The sequence below is a fragment of the Orycteropus afer genome, unplaced genomic scaffold (assembly GCF_000298275.1).
Source record: "Orycteropus afer afer isolate SDZICR_OR568_19922 unplaced genomic scaffold, OryAfe1.0 scaffold00355, whole genome shotgun sequence".
NCBI lineage: Eukaryota > Metazoa > Chordata > Mammalia > Tubulidentata > Orycteropodidae > Orycteropus > Orycteropus afer.
The window spans coordinates 1,968,158-1,987,508 of NW_006921942.1; the positions used below are offsets into that span (position 1 = coordinate 1,968,158).

At 41.6% G+C, this 19,351-nt stretch overlaps 1 protein-coding gene across 1 annotated transcript in view; it reads right to left on the reverse strand.

Annotated features, from left to right (window-relative positions):
* Positions 1-3,440: 3,440 nt before the first annotated feature.
* The window catches only part of SCMH1 (Scm polycomb group protein homolog 1), a 248,716-nt gene continuing 232,805 nt past the window's right edge, over positions 3,441-19,351 (reverse strand). Inside the window, exons 11-13 of the mRNA XM_007952712.2 lie at positions 9,335-9,532; positions 4,713-4,855; positions 3,441-3,566 (exon numbers count right to left, since the gene is read on the reverse strand). Coding sequence (XP_007950903.2) covers positions 3,441-3,566; positions 4,713-4,855; positions 9,335-9,532 — 467 coding nt within the window. The remainder of the gene's footprint in view (positions 3,567-4,712; positions 4,856-9,334; positions 9,533-19,351) is intronic.

Consider the following 19,351-nt stretch of genomic DNA (forward strand, 5'->3'; position numbering starts at 1 on the left):
TCTAAGTTCTGGAAACCAGGTAAAAATGGAATTTCCACTGTTTCAAGGCAACATTGCTTACGTTAAAATGACCCTTGGTTGTAAATCATCTGGACTTTGAATAGTATGAGCTATAAACACTTGCCATAAAAGCATGACTTTAGGCTCCTGTATAATGACTTCCAATTAGGCAGGGACCCTGGAAACTATGACTAGAGTTGTTATAAGAGACACTGGCTCCCATGGAGGCTGGATGAATCCCCAAACTACTGCCCTGAGATCATCTTTAAACCTTAAACAAAAAATATCCCCTGAAGTCTTCTTAAAACCAAACAACAGTTTAGCTTAACTAGGAAAGGATGTCTGCCTTGAGCACTGTGCTCTTTTAAGAACTATGAATGGGATCAAACTTAACAACAGCAACTAGAAAGATTAGACAGGAACCTTAGGGGGCACTGAGTTTATGTTAATGGATGATGAACTACTCAGAAAAGGTGAGAATGGTTTCACAACTCAAAAAATGTAATCAATGTCATTGAATGGTATGAATTGTACATGCAGAAATTGTTGCACTGGTGTATGTTCTGTGTATATTCCCAACAACGGAAGATACATTTTTTATTTTTACTTTTTAAAAAGGATGAGAAAAAAAAGATCTTGGCTCCCCTGGGTAGGCTTCTAAGCCAAGGTGAACCCCCCCTTTTCCTTTATATGTCTTATTACCTTGCACCTGAGCTGTCACCTGGGAACCAAGAGCTCCTGGGTGATTGTGGGCTGCTGCAAGAACTACCTGGTGGTACAGTGGTAAAGCGCTACTACCTGAAAGGTCAGTGGTTGGAATCCATGATGTTCTGCAGGAGAAAGATATGGCAGTCCACTTCCATAAAAATTATAGTCTTGGATATGCTATGAGGCAATTCTATTCTGTCCTATAGAATCACCATGAGTGGTTTTTTTTTTTTTTTTTAACAAGAACTACCCCACTGAAGAGGTCTGCTTCAGGCTGTTTGCTATCTGACAGCCCTCAAAGTGAATTCGATGCCCAGGATGCCTAAGGGAGTCTTGAGTCTGAATGTTTAGTTAGATCTAAGACAAAGGGCCCCTGGTGGGTGTTGCTCTCAGTATGACACAGTCCACCTCTTAATAGCTATGGGAGTTAGGGTTGTTGTGAGGATTAAAAGTGATAATGCCCATAAAGAATTTAGCACAATAAGCCCTCCATAAATGGTGAGTTAAGTTGTATACTCTTGGTGGCCAGAGGGTAGGCTAAGGTGGGTGCCATTGTGCATCCCAAGTGCAGTCCTGCAGCTATCAGGGCTGCCTACATATCTGGTATATCTTTAGTTCCTGAATAAGGGTCACATGCAGAAGTTCACTGTCAGGACTTAGTAAGGTCCTCCTTTGGGAGTATCCTTAAGGAAGACTCCAGTGTGCAGGCGTCTGTGGGAAACAGGGATCTGTTCTGGTTTGGCAGTTCTGACCCTGACAGTGTCACAGTGACCACGGTTAGACCCTCACAGTGGCCAAGTGAACAAGGAGACATTCTACGTTTGTTAGGATGTCAGAACCAGTTACTGATTATCTCCTCAGCCAAGCCCATCAAAAGCCAGTTGGGCCCAAATAAGGGAAATGACCTGCCCAAAGCTTCATAGCAACTCATTGGACTGGCTAGAGACCCAGGCTTGGTCATGGAGTCAGATTACTTAGCTTCAAAGTGCTTACTTTGGCACTTCCTGGCTATGTACCTAAGCTTCAGTTTACTCATCTGTAAAATAGGTTTGTTGTGAAGATTAAATAAGACAATTCATGTAAAGCAGTTCACCTGGCAGATACTATTATAAAAGCGTTAGCTATTTTTATTATTACATTATATTGCACTATCCTGCAGCTCTCTCTATACCTTCTCCTCCAACAAACACTACACCTCCATTATAAACAGAGATGTGTGCCCGTGGACTTGTGATCTGGCCCATGCTCAGTGCAGGCCTGACTTGGCTGGGCCAGCCTGCACCTCTCCTCCCCCTACCTACACAGAGGAATATGACTCCAGCCATAGTGAATTAGCTGCCCCAAATATTGTTCCTTCCTGCTGTGGCTTCCTGGAACCGATGGGCTCACCATTGTCAAGTTGCGCCAATGTGAAGCCCTCTAAGTGTAGACATTGGACCCCAACACTGTATTCCCAGGGGCTTACACAATGCTGTGTGCCCTGGGGCATTTGGCAGACAGTCTGTTCTTTAGGGATTGCTGGAGTTAAGAGAACACTTAGGGATCATCTTGTCCAAGCTCCTCCTTTCACATCGGAGAAAACTAAGACCAAGAGAGACCAAGAGAAGGGGCGTGACCTGCCCATTAGAGGCACAGTGTTTTGGCTGTCAACTGATTAAAGACATTGGCATCTATATGATTTTTATTTATAAACAAATAGACATAAAATGAGTCCAGATGGTAGCAGGGGCAGCTTGCTGCTGATATGCTTACAAAGGAAGCAAATGGACAACAGAGTGGGTGGAGCCAGACTCCAGCCTGGAAATTCCTCCCTCCTGTCCACTTTAGGGCTTTCTTGGCCTAAAATCATTGGGCAAAATGCTTCTGGCCAGAGTAAGGAGCTGTGTGGGGGACTGTCTGTGGCCAGGACAGGGTGGGGGCTCCCATTCCTGTAGATGAGGCTCAGAGCTGCAAAGAGCCCAGTGGGGGAAGGGAAGGGAAGGTGACAGCTACAGTGACACTCTCCTCCCCATACTGAGTGATGTGATCAAGGCTCTAGGGTCTGTTCACCCCTAAAGGCAAGTGCCCTCAGGTAGTGTTCTCTGAAAAAGGGCCAGACCTATCTGGAGAGGGTCTCTCTGGGCCAGGGCAGGCCTTTCTCTCTCCTCCTGCAACCCAGGCTCCAAGGCAAGAAGGCTATGAACTGAAGGGCTTGACCAAGTGCCAGAAACAATAAATTAACAGTAAGAAAAGATCTTTTCTTAAAAAAGGTAGAGGTTTGCACCATCAGTTTGGAGTCTGGGGAGCTGGTGGGGAGAAGGCAGGAGCTGTGGGGCAATGGGGTACAACACCAGGCCTAATAAGTGGTGAGGGGACTGGGCACTATTGCCAATTCAAGACCCTGTCTTCCAAGGCCCCAGGCTCCTTCCACCATCACTTGGAAGGTGTCTGGTCTAGACTCTTGGTGAGAGGCCAGCCAGACTTGAGAAATAAATAGAGGGGGACCTCAGAGCTGAGGCAGGGCTGAGGGGAAGAGCAGCGCCAGCCCTGGGCCCCACATTCTCCCCTCTTCAGTCCTTCATGGAAGGACACATCATGGCAGGAGAGGGCAGTGGTGGCTCTGCACAGCCTCCTGGAGTCCTGAGGAGGCTTGGAATCCCACTGAGGTGCCTGAGAATGGGTGACCACCTTCCTTCACAGGAAGAGCACCCCATCTGCTTGACCACTCAGCTGTCTAGGATGCACTTCCTTGTTCAGAACTTGCCCTGCTTCAGCCGGTCAATGTGGTAGGAAAGCTTGAGTGCAGGCCCCAGCTTCAGCCCCATGTACTTCATTATCATGTCACTGCGCAGCAGAAGCAGGGCCTTGCCGTCGATCTCCTGGGGGCGGCAGAGGTGGTTGGGGGAGGAGCCATCAGAGGCCTGGTTGGTCTGACCACCCCAGGTTCTGATTAAGTGAGAACCACCCAGGGAATTGCTAACCACATCAAGTCCAATCAATCAGCCGTGACATTGAAGCCTAACTGTGACATTGAAGCCTATCTGTCCTCTGGACCTTTTTTCTCCAATCATTCCTCTCCTTAAACATCTGCTTCTGAACCCACAAAGTTGGCTCCTTGTACATACCTGTACCATTTTCCTTCTGGAACTGCCTGAGAGGCAATTCCTGCCCACCCTCACACCTCGGAGACACAGCTCCATCCCATCTCTCCAGGAAGCCCGTCCAGTCAGTGCACTGGTCACTTACCACAGGTTGTTATATTAACCCTCAATTGTTAATTCTGTGAGTCACCTGTCTCCTGAATGGCAGGTACCTCTCTGGGAGCTGGGCAGAAAGCAGGCACATACTGAGCAGCTGTGAAACCTTTAGGCCTGATCTAAGAGTATCCTCCAAAACCATCTGGTATGAAAGAATTAAGTGATCAACAAAAGGTAGCACAGCTGTTCTGCATGCCCCAAGGGTAGAACGGCACCAAGGAGGGGGCTGTGAGTATGGCAGAGCAGGGGAATCAGGAGCCAAAGGTCACTTGATGACATGCTGGAGGCTCCTAGAGAGGTAACTAGAGCATGAGGGAGCAATGAGGCTGGAGAATTGGTGGCCACCTGGCAAGAGGCTTTTTAACTGGTGCTAAGGCCTCTGATTCTTGTGCCTAAAAAATGCTTGACATGAAAGTCAGGGGCAGACTCGAGAACATGGCCCTGGCCTACTAGAGAGGCCAGGAAGGCAAGCCGACAGAACAAGTATTCCTGGGAAAAGATGCAATCCTTGACCCTGGGACTGAGGCCCCTAGGCCACATACCCTGTTGGAATATGGCTGAGTCAAATCCTATACTAAAGGACTAGAAGAACCAGGTTACCCAGTGAGGTCTGTTTGAAAATCAAGAGTCTAAATTTTTATGTTGTCACCTGTGCTCGGTGACACAAGGAACCTGGAAAAAATACACAGCCCATGCCCTTTAAGGGTCTACAAGTTACAAAAACAGGACTCCCAGGGGACACAGGAGAGGTTAGGCAGGGGCACCTACGTGTTTGCGAAAGAGGTCAGCATGGGGTCCGAGCTGAGGATCAACTTCCCGAACAAACTGCATCACGTCCTCAACTGTCCATGAGGAGGGGTCCCGGCCACTCAGTCGAGAGGCATCTCGGTTTTCCAGGTATCGGTCCGACCCTGCAGGACAGGAGGGTACCTACCATAACGGGTGGGGACTGGTTTATAAATCCCCACCGCTCTCCCTGCCATATCCCAACAGCTCTATGATGATGCTCACAGCAGTGCTAGAGCATGAGTAAGGGAACTGGAGATAGCTAGGAAGGGACTCTCCCCACCTAGGGTCTGTAGGGCCTGAGACCTAAGTCAAATCTTTGTACTTTGAGGACACATCTGAGTTTTGAAAACAGTCAGAAGAAACTTACATTGAGGCTGTGATTTAGTCTGTGCCTAAGACAAGGGAAGAATGGGGTAAGAATGGGGACTACTTGTGTTCAGTGGGAGCTAGTGGGTAGAACTGCTTCAGCTTTGGTTTTGGGGAGCATTTCTAGAGAGACCCTGGTAATTGGGCAGGATTAGAGCTAGACCCTAAGGGGTCCTCTTTCCAAGGTGCAGAGAACAGCTGAACTCACTACACCCTGATGCACTAAAACAAAAAATCATTTTGTCTTGGCTGCCAGGAATTTCAATGCTAATTTTTGAAACTTTGTTTCGAACTTTGTTCTTAATCTTGGCTCAAACACAGCTCCCAAAGCCCCATTTCAACCTTTGGGATTTAGGATGGATCTCTGTATTTTGATCACCACCTGCCACAGACCTCTTGTATCTTTTATGCCATCTGCTTCAATTTCTCTTTTTTGTCTGGCAAACTCTAACTTAAGCAGATTCTAGCTTAAGGGCCAGCACCACAGTGAATTGTTTTTGGTCTACCCCACAAGAATTGGTCTCACAAAGTAGCCCTTAGTGTATCTCCTGATTATAGCTCATTTCTACACATTTTCCCAGCATCACACCTCCCTAGTAATCTATTCTTCATAAAGTAGCCAAATAACTTTTATAAAGTAGTAAAGCATCATGTCAATCCCATCTAAAAACCCATGTCCTTAGAGTGTACTTGAATTGAAATCTAACACCTCACCATCATCTGGTCCTTCCTACCTTTCTGAAGTTATTTCACTCTCCTCCCTGCCCACCATGCGCCACACACACACTATCCTTCTCTCTGCTTGCTCAACAGGCCAAATTTTACCCTCTGACTTGTAATTTCCTTTGTGTAGAATACCTTTTCCAGATCTTTGCATGCCTGACTCCTCCTCAACATTTGGGTCTCATCTCAAATACTTATTACTCAGAGAGGTCCTTCCTTGATATCCTATTAAAAGTACCTAATTCCCTACATAGTCTACATCAATCCAATTACCCTAGTTTATTTTTTCACAGTATATATCACTAAACCCAAAAAAACCAAACTCACTGCCATCAAGTTAGATCTGACTCATATTTAGTGACCCCTCCTTGCGTTTCTGAGGTGGTATCACTACGGAAGTAGATTGCCCAATCTTCCTTCTAAGGAGTGGTTGGTGAGTTTAAACCTTCTGGTTAGCAGTCAAATGCCTTAAAATAAACTCATGCATATATTTGTTTTATGCTAGCCCCCTGCCTATAGAATGTAAGTGCTACTTTATTTCTGCTGTATCTCTAGCACATAGTACTGTTCACACATATTTGTTGAACAGATGAATGACTGTATACTATTAATAGTTATTTGTGTCTTTTTCTGTCTCCCCAGCCAGACTCTGCCAGTCTTGAGGCAGAGGCCTTGCTTGACACATCTCTATATCCTCAGCACCTACATACTGCTGTCGAGTTGGATCTGACTCGTAGTGACCCTTCCTTGGGTTTCCGAGGCATTATCACTATGGAAGTAGATTGCCCAACCTTCCTTCTGAGGAGTGGCTGGTGGGTTTGAACCACTAGCCTTCTGGTTAGCAGTCAAATGCCTTAGCCACTATGCTACCAGAGCTCCTCCTCAGCACCTAGGAGATGCTTAATAAATGGTTGAGAGAGAGCAAGTGACTTGCTCAGTCAAGTACAAAGTGACAGAGATGAAACACGTGTGAGTGTACAAGGGACCTAATCTTCAACTATCTCCTTTAATGGCTAAGAATTCCCTCCTATTTTCCTTCACTCTATGTCTAAGCACACTGTCTGGCCCAGCTTGGTCTAGCCCACACCCTTGTTAAATAAAGACTTTTTGGTGCTTATCTTACTACCTTCTATTCCACCCTAATTCCTGCCATAACCCTAAGAGGCAATCCTACAGAGCCAATACGTTTAGCACACCTCCAGTGACTTTCACTTCCACGTCAACTACCTACTGCAAAGACCATTCTCTGGTTCTTGTCATCTGTGGAATGAATCCACTTCAGAATTTTAAACATCCCATCCTCTGATCTGAACCTCTCATCTTTTCAATTATCTTAGGACTTACATACTCTAACTGTTACATCACAAAGACCTTTACACCATATCAAACTTTTAATTCTCCCCATCCTTCAGCTTTCTCTCAGCTGTGCTTTCTCCTTCACTCTATCTAGAGTCAGTGGTTGAAATCTGAACTGCTCTCCTTCAGCCCCACTGAGTCCCTGAGGTAACCCCACACTTGTTCTCCCTTCTTACCCTACCAGCTCGGCACCAAACCTTCATTCTCAAACTGTCTTTTCCCACCCTACATCTAGGTAATTAAGAACTACAGAGGAAAACCACAGCTCTTGCAAACTGCTAACCTAATCTCCAAATATACCTTTTTCCCTGCTGTTTCCTGAAAACCATCCCCCTTTCCCCTTGATCAATTTTCTCCTCCTCTTTTTATGACTCATTCAACCTTTCTGTAAGTGTTTCTAAGTCCTTTCCTACTCAGCCCTCTTTCCCCTCACTCCTGGCCATAGTCAGTCTTTCCTCTAGTCCCAGAGAGAGTGTGCCTCCTTCTGGCTTAAGACCGACTCATCTGTCTGTGCCCTTGACTTCTATTCCTTTGACCACCTCCAAGGCCTTATGGTCTCCTCTTTCTTATATTATTCTTCCTTTCAGAAAAGCCCAGTTGTCTTCTGATAAACATGCCCAGTGTACTCCCACTCTAAAAAAAAAAAAGAAAAAAAAAAGGCTTTTGACTCACAAACTGCTCTAGTCACCATCCTTTTTCTCATCAGACTTCCATTGATGTCCCCACCTGCTGCATGTTTTGCTCTCATCACCCTCTACCACCACGTAAGCTGCTCTTGCTAAGATCAATAATTACTCATTAATTGCAGAATCCAACAAATACTACCTCCCTCTCTATTTTACTGAACTTTTGCTGTACTGTGCTCTGTACTCCTGACCACCATAGTATCAAATTCTTTTGTTTTTCTTCCTATCTTCCTGTTCCTACCTCCTGAACTTTGTTGTTCACAGGATTCCACCTTTGGTGAACTGCTTTTTCATTCTACACATATTCCTAGGCAGTGAGTATCACTGAACTATGTCATCTACATGCTGATGAATCCCAAATACTTAACTGTAGCTCAGTCCTCTTCCCTGAGCTGCAGATATGTGTAGCCACTGCCTGCTAGAGAGCTCATAAATAAGCCAAGGGCTCCCTCCCTTTCCATGTCTTCTTTGGTTCGTTCTTTCAGTAATGGCACCACTATACATTCCTAACTCCCTTTCTTCTTCACTATCCTCAATTCAGGCTAAATTTATCTTGGGAATAGTTTTCAAATCTGTTCTATTTCTCGAGCTTTTTGCCATGGCCTTAACCCAGGCCATTATCACTCTGGCCTGGTCCACTCTAGCAAATCCCTAAGTGGTCTCTCTAATCTCTTCTTTCTTCAAATCTATCCTCAACATGGTAGTCAATGATCTATTCAAAACACAAACCTGTTGATGTCTTACCTCCAATTAAAAGCTTTCAGTAGTTTCACTGCCTACAAGATCAACTTCAAACTCCTTAACAAGCATTTAAGGTCGTCTATGGTGTAACTCCTGACCTTTCCAGGCTTTACTATTTGAAGTCCCAGTATGACATTTTATGTTTTAGGAATACCAAACTCCATGTAATTCCTGACTAAAATCTATGCTACTTCTTATTCCTTTGCCACTGTTCATGCTATCTCCTCTTCCCGGAAGACTTTCCCTCCTCTATCACCCCCAAAAGTGGCCATTCGTATATTCACCCTTTAATGTCACTTCCTCAAGGAAGCTTTCCTTGAATACCAAGCTTGGGTTAGGTATCCTTTCTTGTTTTCGTAATACCCAAAGCACATCTCTCACTGCACTAAAGAGATTGTTTTATAATTATCTGTTTAAGTGTTTGTCTTTCTTCTCCACAAGACTATAAGCTCTTTGAAGACAGAAAATGATTCACTTTTGCATCTTCATAAAAACACAGATGGTGTTCAAATAAGTGACTGGAGGATGAGTGAATGATTCCTTCCCTGTCCCCCGGCTTTGAGTCCTCAGCAATTACTTTCTATCATTCCCAAGCCAATCCAAGAGCTCTAATTACCTTCCAGGTGCTTGACCAGGTACAGAGGTTGTCCAGTCCCCAGTTCCATCACCAGGGGACAACAGAGGAAGGCCCTCCTGGGAAGCTCAGGAAGTAAAGGAAGGTAAGCTTACCCCTGGAACAGAGCCTGCGCACAGCTGAGGCAGTGCTCTGTGGGAGGCCATAGGATGGAAGCAAGGGCCGGTACCCAGGGGCTCGAAGATTCTGGGAGGTGCTGACAACAAGGTTGTTGGGATTCAAGGCAGAGTCCATTGTATTTGAGTGTGGTTCCAGGGACCGGGCCAGACTATTCCCTAGGATAAAAGTTTCACCTGGAAAACAGTAAAACCAGGATTAGATTGGCCTGGGAAGACTGACAGGATGCTGGCTCCCAGGTACCTGTTTAGGAGTTGTGTAAAGTGAAGCAAGAAGGAGCAGAGCAGAGAGAGAAAGCTCTGGGCTGAGACTCAGGAGGCTTGTTTTCCTGGATAAGGAGAACATAATAATAATGGTAATGATAATGATAATGATAATGATAATGATAATAATAAAGCTATTTGAAGATGGAAGAGGCTGACTTGGACACAAGATGCCAGAGCAGGCAACAGAGATGCTGGAGAAGAGACCCATTGGCTTCGGTGAATTACTTTAGAAGCTGGTCATCTGCTTAACTGGCAGGGCATCTCAGAAATGCTTCTGGATACCTGGCTAAATTCCCTGTCTGCAAAGGATATGCTCTATTTCCCTTCCTCTTTTTGTATTTGCCCCATTCTGTAGCTACATTCCAAGGAAGCTGGGGTTGTACAGTAGTGAGAGCTTAGGCACACAGACCAGAGTGTGGGTTAGAATTTGGCTCTGCCACTTAGCAGGCAAGATACTTCTCTCGGAACCTCAGTTTCTTCATCTATAACATGGGCAGAATCTCTCTCTTTCTTGCTATGGGCTTGTGAATATCAAGGGAATGGCTGTGGATGCCTCTGTAAAGAGAATTTCATCCTGCTGCTTCTACCCAGGCCATGACCCAACACCAGACAGAAAGTCCCAGTCACTGTACCACAGAAACAGCAGCAGACTCCCTCTCCTGATTGGGTTCTACCCAAACCCAATCAGCTCCTCAGTGCTGGCCACAGCATTCTCTGCTTTAGGGGACTGGGTGTCCTGTGTGCTGGGGCATATCAGCTGTCCTTTGTGTATTTACTTAGCGACTGGGTGTTTAGATAATGTTTGGGATTCATTTAGGGCCTCTGATGAACTCAAAATTCAAGCATAAGGTCTGGCACACAGTAAGACTTCACTGGCAAGATGGTTTAGGATTTTAGGATTATTTTCTAATATAGGTAGTACCTAGATTATGAATAAGTTTTGTTCCTAAACCTGTCTTTAAGTCGAATTTGTACATAAGTCAGAACAGTTAGGTACAATTAGTCGAATGTGTGACTTAGCATGTAATATATAGTGTACCATTCTATGAATAAAGAGCTCTGGTGGCTTAATGAGTAAGACATTTGGCTGCTAACCAGAAGGTTGGTGGTTCAAACCCAACAGCCATTCCACAGAAAGAAGATGAGGCAATCTACTTCTGTAAAGATTTACAGCCTTGAAAACCCAATGAAGGTCACTATGAGTTGGAATCAACTTGATGGCAGTGGGTTTGGGTTTTTTTTTTTTGTTTGTTTCTATGAATAAAAAACATTAAAGACACACTAAAATATCCTTAACATAATACAGTAAAAATAATGTTTTAATGCACATTGCAAAGTAGCACGTGTTTATTATTATGATCCATTGTGTGTATATGTGTGTGTGTGTGTGTGTATATATATATATATATATAAATTCTTTATAGGAGTTGGTTCATAACTATGGTACATACATTGGATGTTTGTACCTGGGGACTGACTGTACCTAAAAGTGTTTGGCAACCATGAGCTCAAAGTCAAATCTAGCATGAGACAGGGAGTTTAATTGATGAAACCCTTCTCTACAAGTGGTTCTGAAAAGCAGTCTTTAAGGCTCCAAGATACCTAAACCATATCCTTACTCCTTTTCTGCAGATGAGACTTCTGATTCCTATTTTCCAGGAAAGATGACTTCAGTAGTATCTCATTTTGTGAGACAATTAGGAATTCAAACCCAGCTCTAAACATGGTCTCCCACTTTTCACTAAGTATGTTATCTCAGGTAAGCTACTTGTTCTAAGCATCAGTTTCTTCAGCTGCGAAATGGGGAAAAATTACTCCCGTCATGCTGAGAACAACCAATGAGAAAATGGAATGGAATGGATGTTATGAATGTGCTATTTTGTTCTTCATTTAAGGTTAGGGTGGCAAACCTAAGCTCTCTGCAATAACTCAAGAAAAAGATATAATCTAATTTTTGTTTTTCTTAGTGGGGTAAACCTCACTCATTTTACTAAGCGAGGACTGGGTATAGTACCACCTGATTTGCATAAGCTAACAGATATGAAGAATAGTAAGAGTGAAAATGCCAGGGGCTCATCAGATGCTGATGCAAACCAATGGATAGCTCTTCCTCTGAGCAATGCTAAAATTGCTAAATGAGATTTGGATTCTGAGTTGAGAGGTCTGAAAATCTTGGCCAGTGGCACTTAGTCTAGGTAGGTTCATTAAATCTTATCCTAATGAAATGTATTAGAAAAATACAGCACATGCCTACATCCTAGTCATCTTAGGGCTGATGAAATGGGGCCCTGGCTACCATCAATACTGCAATGCCAGGGAAGAAGACCACAATGTTTTCAAATTGTGCTCCACAGAGTTCTGAGGGTTTCCAGAAAAAAGCAGTGATCATTAACCCATGATCATTCCAGAAACAGATCTAGTCTTCCATTCCCAAACTCTGACCCCTGGTGGTTTCAAAGTTTCAAAGACTAAGGAACTGATGTGGTTTAGGTCGAACATCACTGTGGGAAAGACAGTGTTGTAGGTTCTCTGGTGGTGCAATGGCTACAGACTGTTGCTTGGTAGCAAACAGAAAGATCTTGAGGTAGTGAACAGCTTGGAGTATTCAGGGAAACTGAGGGAAGAGTGTAGCTAAAATGCACAGAGAATGGGATGGATTTGCAGAGGAAGGCATGGACTAGATCATGCAGAACACTGCAAACCAAAGTAAAACATTGGATTTAATTATAAATGCAATGGAAAACCACTAGAGAGTTTTAAACAGGGAGTGGTATAATCTAATTTATGGTTTAGAATGGTCACTTGGCCTATTAAGTCTAAAATGGACCAAAGAAGAATAAGAGAAGTGGTAAGGAGACTAGATAGGCTTAGAAAGAAGCTCGCAGGCCAGGAGAGGGAGGATGATGGTGAAGACAGTAGAGATGGTAAGATCTAAATGGATTCAAGATACATTTTGGATTTCCATTGCCAGCTAAGGTGGAGTAACTAGGGTTACTCTACTTCATGAGCCAACTAAAAGGACAAAATATATAAAATAATACTGGACATCAGGCAATGCAGGACAGGGATTCCTGAAAGGGTAAACAAATGAGTTAAGCCCTACACTTATTCCCAGCTTACTGTCTCTGGAGAGTTTCCAAGCCACAGTTCAGGGAAGGGAAAATGAGGCAAAGCTTGATGATCTCCCTGAGTTGAGGAGTTGGAGCTGAGAGTCCACATAAGCCAACACAGCCAAACTTCACAGGGCAGAGCATTAGAGGGGATTATAACTACATTTTATATGTACAAGAAGGCAGAGAAAAGACTAAGGATGTTAAGCAGAGGCCTTGTTGTTGTTGTTATGTGCTGTCGAGTCGGACCCGACTCATAGCGACCCCTCCTTGGGTTTCTGAGGCAGTATCACTATGGAAGCAGAGGCCTAAAGACATAAAAAGACCTCCACTGAACTTCTAGAAATGAAACATACAGTGTTTGAGATGAAAACTACATGGGATGGATTAACAGTGCAGAAGAAAAGATGAATTTAAATACAGCCATAGAATCAAACCAAAATGGAAAACAGAAAAAAGACTGAGGAAAAAACAAAAGTCAGTAAATCCTCAAGAAGGTTAATATCTGTGTGAAGAGTCTACAAAGGAAAGGAGAGAGAGAGAGGGGACAGAAAATATACCTGAATAAATAACGGCAGAAATTTCCCCAAATTTGTTGAAAACTGTAAGCTCATATATTTAAGAATCTCAATGTACCCCAAGCACAAGAGACATTAAGAACACCTCACCAATTGTAGTCAATGTCATGAGACAAAGTGTATGTGAACTGCTGTATGGAAAGTGAATTTCACCCAAATCTCAATGAAAATAAATAAAGAAAGAACACCTCACCAAAGCACATCATATCCAAATTGCTTTAAACTAGTAATAAACAGAAAATCTTAAAAGTGTCCAGATAAAAAAAGACATTACATACAAAAGGTCAAAGATAAGAATGACAGCAGATTTCTCATCAGAGACAGTGCAAACCAGAAAACAATGTAGTAAGACCGTTCAAGTACTAAATCACCACCACCACCACAAAAACTCAAACCTTAAATTCTAAATCCAGCAAAAATACTTCCAGAAACAAAAGCTAAACAAGACTTTTTCACAGACATAAAAGCTGAAAGTATTATCTCCAGGATACTATAACTACAAGAAATATTAAAGGAATGCCTTCAAAAAGAAAGATGATGATATGAAACTGGATCTACACAAAGAAATGAAGACTATCAGAAATGTTAACTTTAAAAGGGTAAATATAAAAGGCTTTTATTTAAAAAAAAATTTAAAATATAATTACCTATTTAAAGCAAAGTCTACCATCTGTCAGTCTGTCATATTGTGGTGGCTTGCATGTTGCTATAATACTAGAAGCTATACCACTGGTATACCAGCTATACCAGCTTCCAGACTATGACAGGCTAGGAAGGCAGGCCTGACAGTCTACTTCTAAAAATTAGCCAATGAAAACCTTAGAGATCACCATAGAAAATTATATGACTTACTTGCTTTGGACATGTCATCAGAAAGGATCAATTGCTAGAGGAGGACATCACATTTAGTGAAGCAGAGGGACAGTGAGGACAGGGCAGGCCCTTGGAGAGAAGGAATGGCACAACAGTTGCAAGGATGGACTTGAACATGCTGGCAAATGTGAAGATGAAGATGATGCAGGACTGGGCAAAGTTTTGTTCTCTTGAACATAAAACTGTCATGAGTTGGAGCTGACTCGATAGCAGCTAACAACATCAACGATGTAAAGTGGGGATTGTAATATATGTAGAAGTAAAATGTGTGATAACAATAACACAAAGGTCAGAAAGGGGAAAGTGAAAGTATACTATTGCAAGTTTTTTATACTATACATACCAAACCAAACCAACCTCACTGCCTTTGAGTCAGTCCCAATGCATAGCGACCGCTCCTTGGGTTTCTGAGGCAGTATCTATACGAAGTCTTCCTTCTAAGGAGTGGCTGGTGGGTTTGAACTACCAGTCTTCTGGTTAGCAGTCAAACGCCTTAGGCAGTATGCTACCAGAGCATCCATACTATACATAAAGTGATATAATATTACTTTAAGGTAAATTGTACTAAGTTAAAAATGTGTATGATAAACTTTACAGAAGTAAATTGCCCCATCTTCTTTCTATGGAGTGGCTGGTGGGTTTGAACCGCCGACTTTCTGGTTAGCAGGTAGGATAAACATTAAAATAATCACTGAAATAACAAAATGAAGAATTACAGCTAGTAAAGCAACAAAGGAAATAGAATCTAAAAAAAAAAAAAACAAAACAAAAAAACACTGAGTCAATCCAAAGGAAGGCAGAGAGAAGAAAAAGGGAACAAAGAACAGATAAAACAAATAGCAAGATAGCATATTTAAAATCCAACCCTACTAATTATTGTATTAAATATCAACAGTCTAAACATGACAATTAAAAGTTGGAGATTGTCAGAGTAGATAAAAAATAGGACCCAAGCATATGCTCCCTGGGTGTCTGTGCAGTGCACAATTAGGCATTTAACTGCTAATCAAAAGGCTAGCAGTGCAAGTCCACCCAGAGATATCTCAGAGGAAAGTCCTTCCAATTGACCTGTGAAAGAGCACAGTCATTGAAAACCCCATGGAGCTTAGTTCTACTCAGACACACATGAGCAGGGGTGGGGTGGGGTGGTCACCATAAGTCAGAATTTACCTGACAAAAATCGGTTTGATGTTTTTTTATTAAAATTATTTTTTAAATTTTATATGCTACCTTGGTACCTAGAAGAAATGCACTTCAGAAAAAAGTAAACAAATAAGTTAAAAAGTAGAAGGATACTAATATTAATCAATAGAAATCTGGAATTGCTGTCTCAATATAAGACAAAGTAGAATATCAGAGCAAAGTTTATTTCATAAAAAACCAGAAAAACGAAACTCACTGCCATTGAGTCGAATCTGACTCATAGAGACCCCTTCTTGGGTTTCTAAGGTGGTATTGTTATAGAAGTAGATTGCCCAGTCTTCCTTCTGAGGAGTGACTGGTGGGTTGGAACCACCAGCCTTCTGGTTAGCAGTCAAGTGCCTTAGACACTACGCTACCAGAGCTCCCTATTTCATAAAGATAAATAAAAATTATTATACCAACAATAGAATAACAAAACTTTTATGCACTTATTAATGGAAAAAATTAATAGCAAAAACTAAGAACTGCAAGGAGAAATAGACAAATTTGTCAATTTTAGTCTGAGATTCTACACTTAGATAATAATAATTAATCAAACACGGAAACAGGAAATCATATGTAGGAGATTTGAACAACATCATGCACTGAAAAGACAACCCACAAAATGGGTGAAAATATCTGAAAATCATGTATCTATGAAGGAATTAATATCTAGAGTCTATAAAGAACTCCTATAACTCAACAACAACAAAAAAATCCCAAACAACCCAATTTAAAAAAAAGTAAAAGACCTGAATAGAAGTGTCTCCAAAGAAGATATATAAATTGCCATAAGCACAGGGAAATGACACTCATTAGTTATTAAAGAAATGAAAACCAAAACTACAATAAAATATAACTTCACACTCACGAGGAAGGCTATTGTTTAAAAACAAAACAACAACAAATATGGAAAATAACAAGTGTTAGCAATGATGTGCCCAAAGTGGAATACTCATGCATTGCTGGTGGGAATGTGGAAAACAATTTGGGAATTCCTCAAAAAGTTAAACACAGAATTACCAAATGACCCAGCAATTCTACTCTTAGAAATATAACCCAAAGAAAGGAAAACAGGAACTCAAACAAATACTTGTATACCAATTTTCACAGCAGTATTATTTACAATAACCAAAAGGTGGAAAGAGCAGAAGTGTTTACCAAAAAAGGAATGGATAAGCAAAATGTGGTATATATGTACAATGTAATGTTGTTCAGCCACAAAAAGGAATGAAGCTCTGAAACACAAAGAACCTTAAAAATATGTGAAGGAAGTCAGACACCAAAGGACAAATACTGTATGATTCCATTTATATGGAGTATCTCAAGTGGGCAAATTCCTGGAGTCAGAAAATAGAATAGAAGTTATTAAGGATTGGGGAAGGGGACAATGGGGAATTATTGCTTAAAAGGATACAGAGTATCTTTCTGGGATGATGAAATGGTGCGGAAATGGATAGACATTGTGACTGTAGTTATTAATGCCAGTGAAAAAATGGGTTTAAATGGTAAGTTCCAACTTACGTATATTTTATCAATAAAAAAGATGTTAATTATCCTCATTTGACCTACAGAGTGAATGCAATTCCAATCAAATCCAGAAAGATTGCCAAAAAGTAAAAATTGACAAGGTGATTCTAAAATTTATTAGAAATGTAAAATACTGAGAATAGCCAAAATTACTTTGAAAAAGAACAAAGTTGTAGGACTCATGCTTCCCAATTTAAAAACATGCTATACAACTCCAGTAATCAAGACAGTGTGGACTGAGATGGAAACAATAATCTTCAACAAACAGTGCTGAAACAGTTATATGTAAGAACACGAACCTTGACTCATATCTAATGTCATGTATGAAAATTAACTCAAAATGGACCACAGACCTAAAAGTAAGACTGTTGTTGTTATGTGCCATCGAGTCGGCCCCAACTCATAGCGACCCCTCCTTGGGTTTCCGAGGCAGTATCACTACGGAAGTAGGATTGCCCAACCTTCCTTCCGAGGAGTGGCTGGTGGGTTTGAACCACCAGCCTTCTGGTTAGCAGTCAAGTGCTTTAGCCACTATGCTACCAGAGCTCCTAAAAGTAAGACTAGAAACTGTAAAACTCCTAGGCATGATCCATATAAGAAAAACGAATAAACCAGACATCATCAAAATAAAGAGCTTCTGCTCTTCTAAAGATATTAAGAGAATGAAAAGGCAAGCCACACACTGGGAGAAAAGACTTCAAATCATAAAACTGATAAAGAACTTGTATCCAGAATGTATGAAAAACTCAACAATAATTCAACAAAAATAATAAACAAAAAAAAAATGAATAAAAGATTTGAGAAGACATTACACCATAGAAAATATATAGATTACAAATAAGGGCCTGAAAAGATGTGCATCATAATTGTTCATTGGGAAATGCAAAATCCACAATAACATATCACTGTATACCAACCAGAATGGATAAAATTAAAAAGATCATATACCACATGAACCTTAGGTTGGAAGGCATTGAATATATGACTAGGGAAGAGCTGCCTCATCGAAGTAGAGTTGACATTAATGACATGAATGGAGTAAAAGCTTTTGGGAACTTTCATTTGTGATGGGGCATGATTCAAAGTAAGAAGAAATAGCTGTAAACATTCATTAATAAGTGGAACATGGAATGTTTGAAGTATTAATCTAGGAAAATAGGAAATTCTCAAAAATGGAATGGAACCCATAAAGATCAGTATCTTAGGCATTAGTGAGCTGAAATGGACTGATGTTGGCCACTGTGAATCAGACAATCATATAGCCTACTATGTTGAAAGAACAAATTGAAGAGAAATGGCATCATATTCATTGTCAAAAAGAACATTTCAAGATGTATCCTGAAATACAGTGCTGTCAATGATAGGATAATACACATATACCTCTGAGGAAGACCAGTTAATATGATTATTGCTCAAATTTACCTAGCAATCATCAAAGCAAAAGATGAAGAAATGGAAGATTTTTACCAACTTCTGCAGTCTGAAATTGACCAAATATGCAATTAAGATTTATTGATTATTGCTAGTGATTGGAATGCAGAAGTTGAAAACAAAGAAGAATCACTGGTAGTTGGAAAATATGGCCTTGGTGATAGAAAGGAGGCCAGAGATCACATGATAGAATTAGTGCCTAAGGCACTTTACTGCTAACCAGAAGGCTGGCAGTTCAAACCCACCAGCCACTCCTTGGAAGGAAGGTTGGGCAATATACTTGCATAGTGATACCATCTCAGAAACCCAAAGAGGGGTCGCTATGAGTCAGGTCTGACTTGATGGCGCATAACAACGACAATGACTAATTCATTGCAAATACCTGTTTCAACAACATTAGCGGTGCTATACACGTGGACCTCACCAGATGGAATACAAAAGAATCAGATCAATTACATCTTGGAAAGAGGCAACAGAGAAGCTCAATCTCTTCAGTCAAAACAAGGCAAGTAGCTGACTGTGGAACAGACACCAATTGCTCATATGCAAGTTCAAGTTGAAACTGAAGAAATTAAAACAAGTCCATGAGAGCCAAAATAAGACCTTGATTATACCCCACCTGAATTTAGAGACTATCTGAAGAACAGATTTGATGCACTGAATACCAGTGACCAAAGACCAGGCAAGTTGTGGGATGACATCAAGACCATTTATCAGGAAAAGAAAGAAAAGACCAAAATAGATGTCAGAAGCAACTCTGAAACTTGCTTTTGAACGGAGAGTAGCTAAAGCAAGTGGAAGAAATTATTAAAAAGCTGTGGAAGACATCTGAGAGCTAGATGATTTAAAAAAAAAAAAAAAGGCACTAAATGAAACCAGAGAGGTTGGGAGGGGCTTGTTCTTGCCAGGGACTTATGCATCAGGTTAAGGATGTTGTTGGAAGCCATTGTTCACAGGACAAAGGCTAGAAACAGGGGAGAGAAATAGCAAGATAGATCATGTGTTCCTGGTTGAAGAATGGTGTG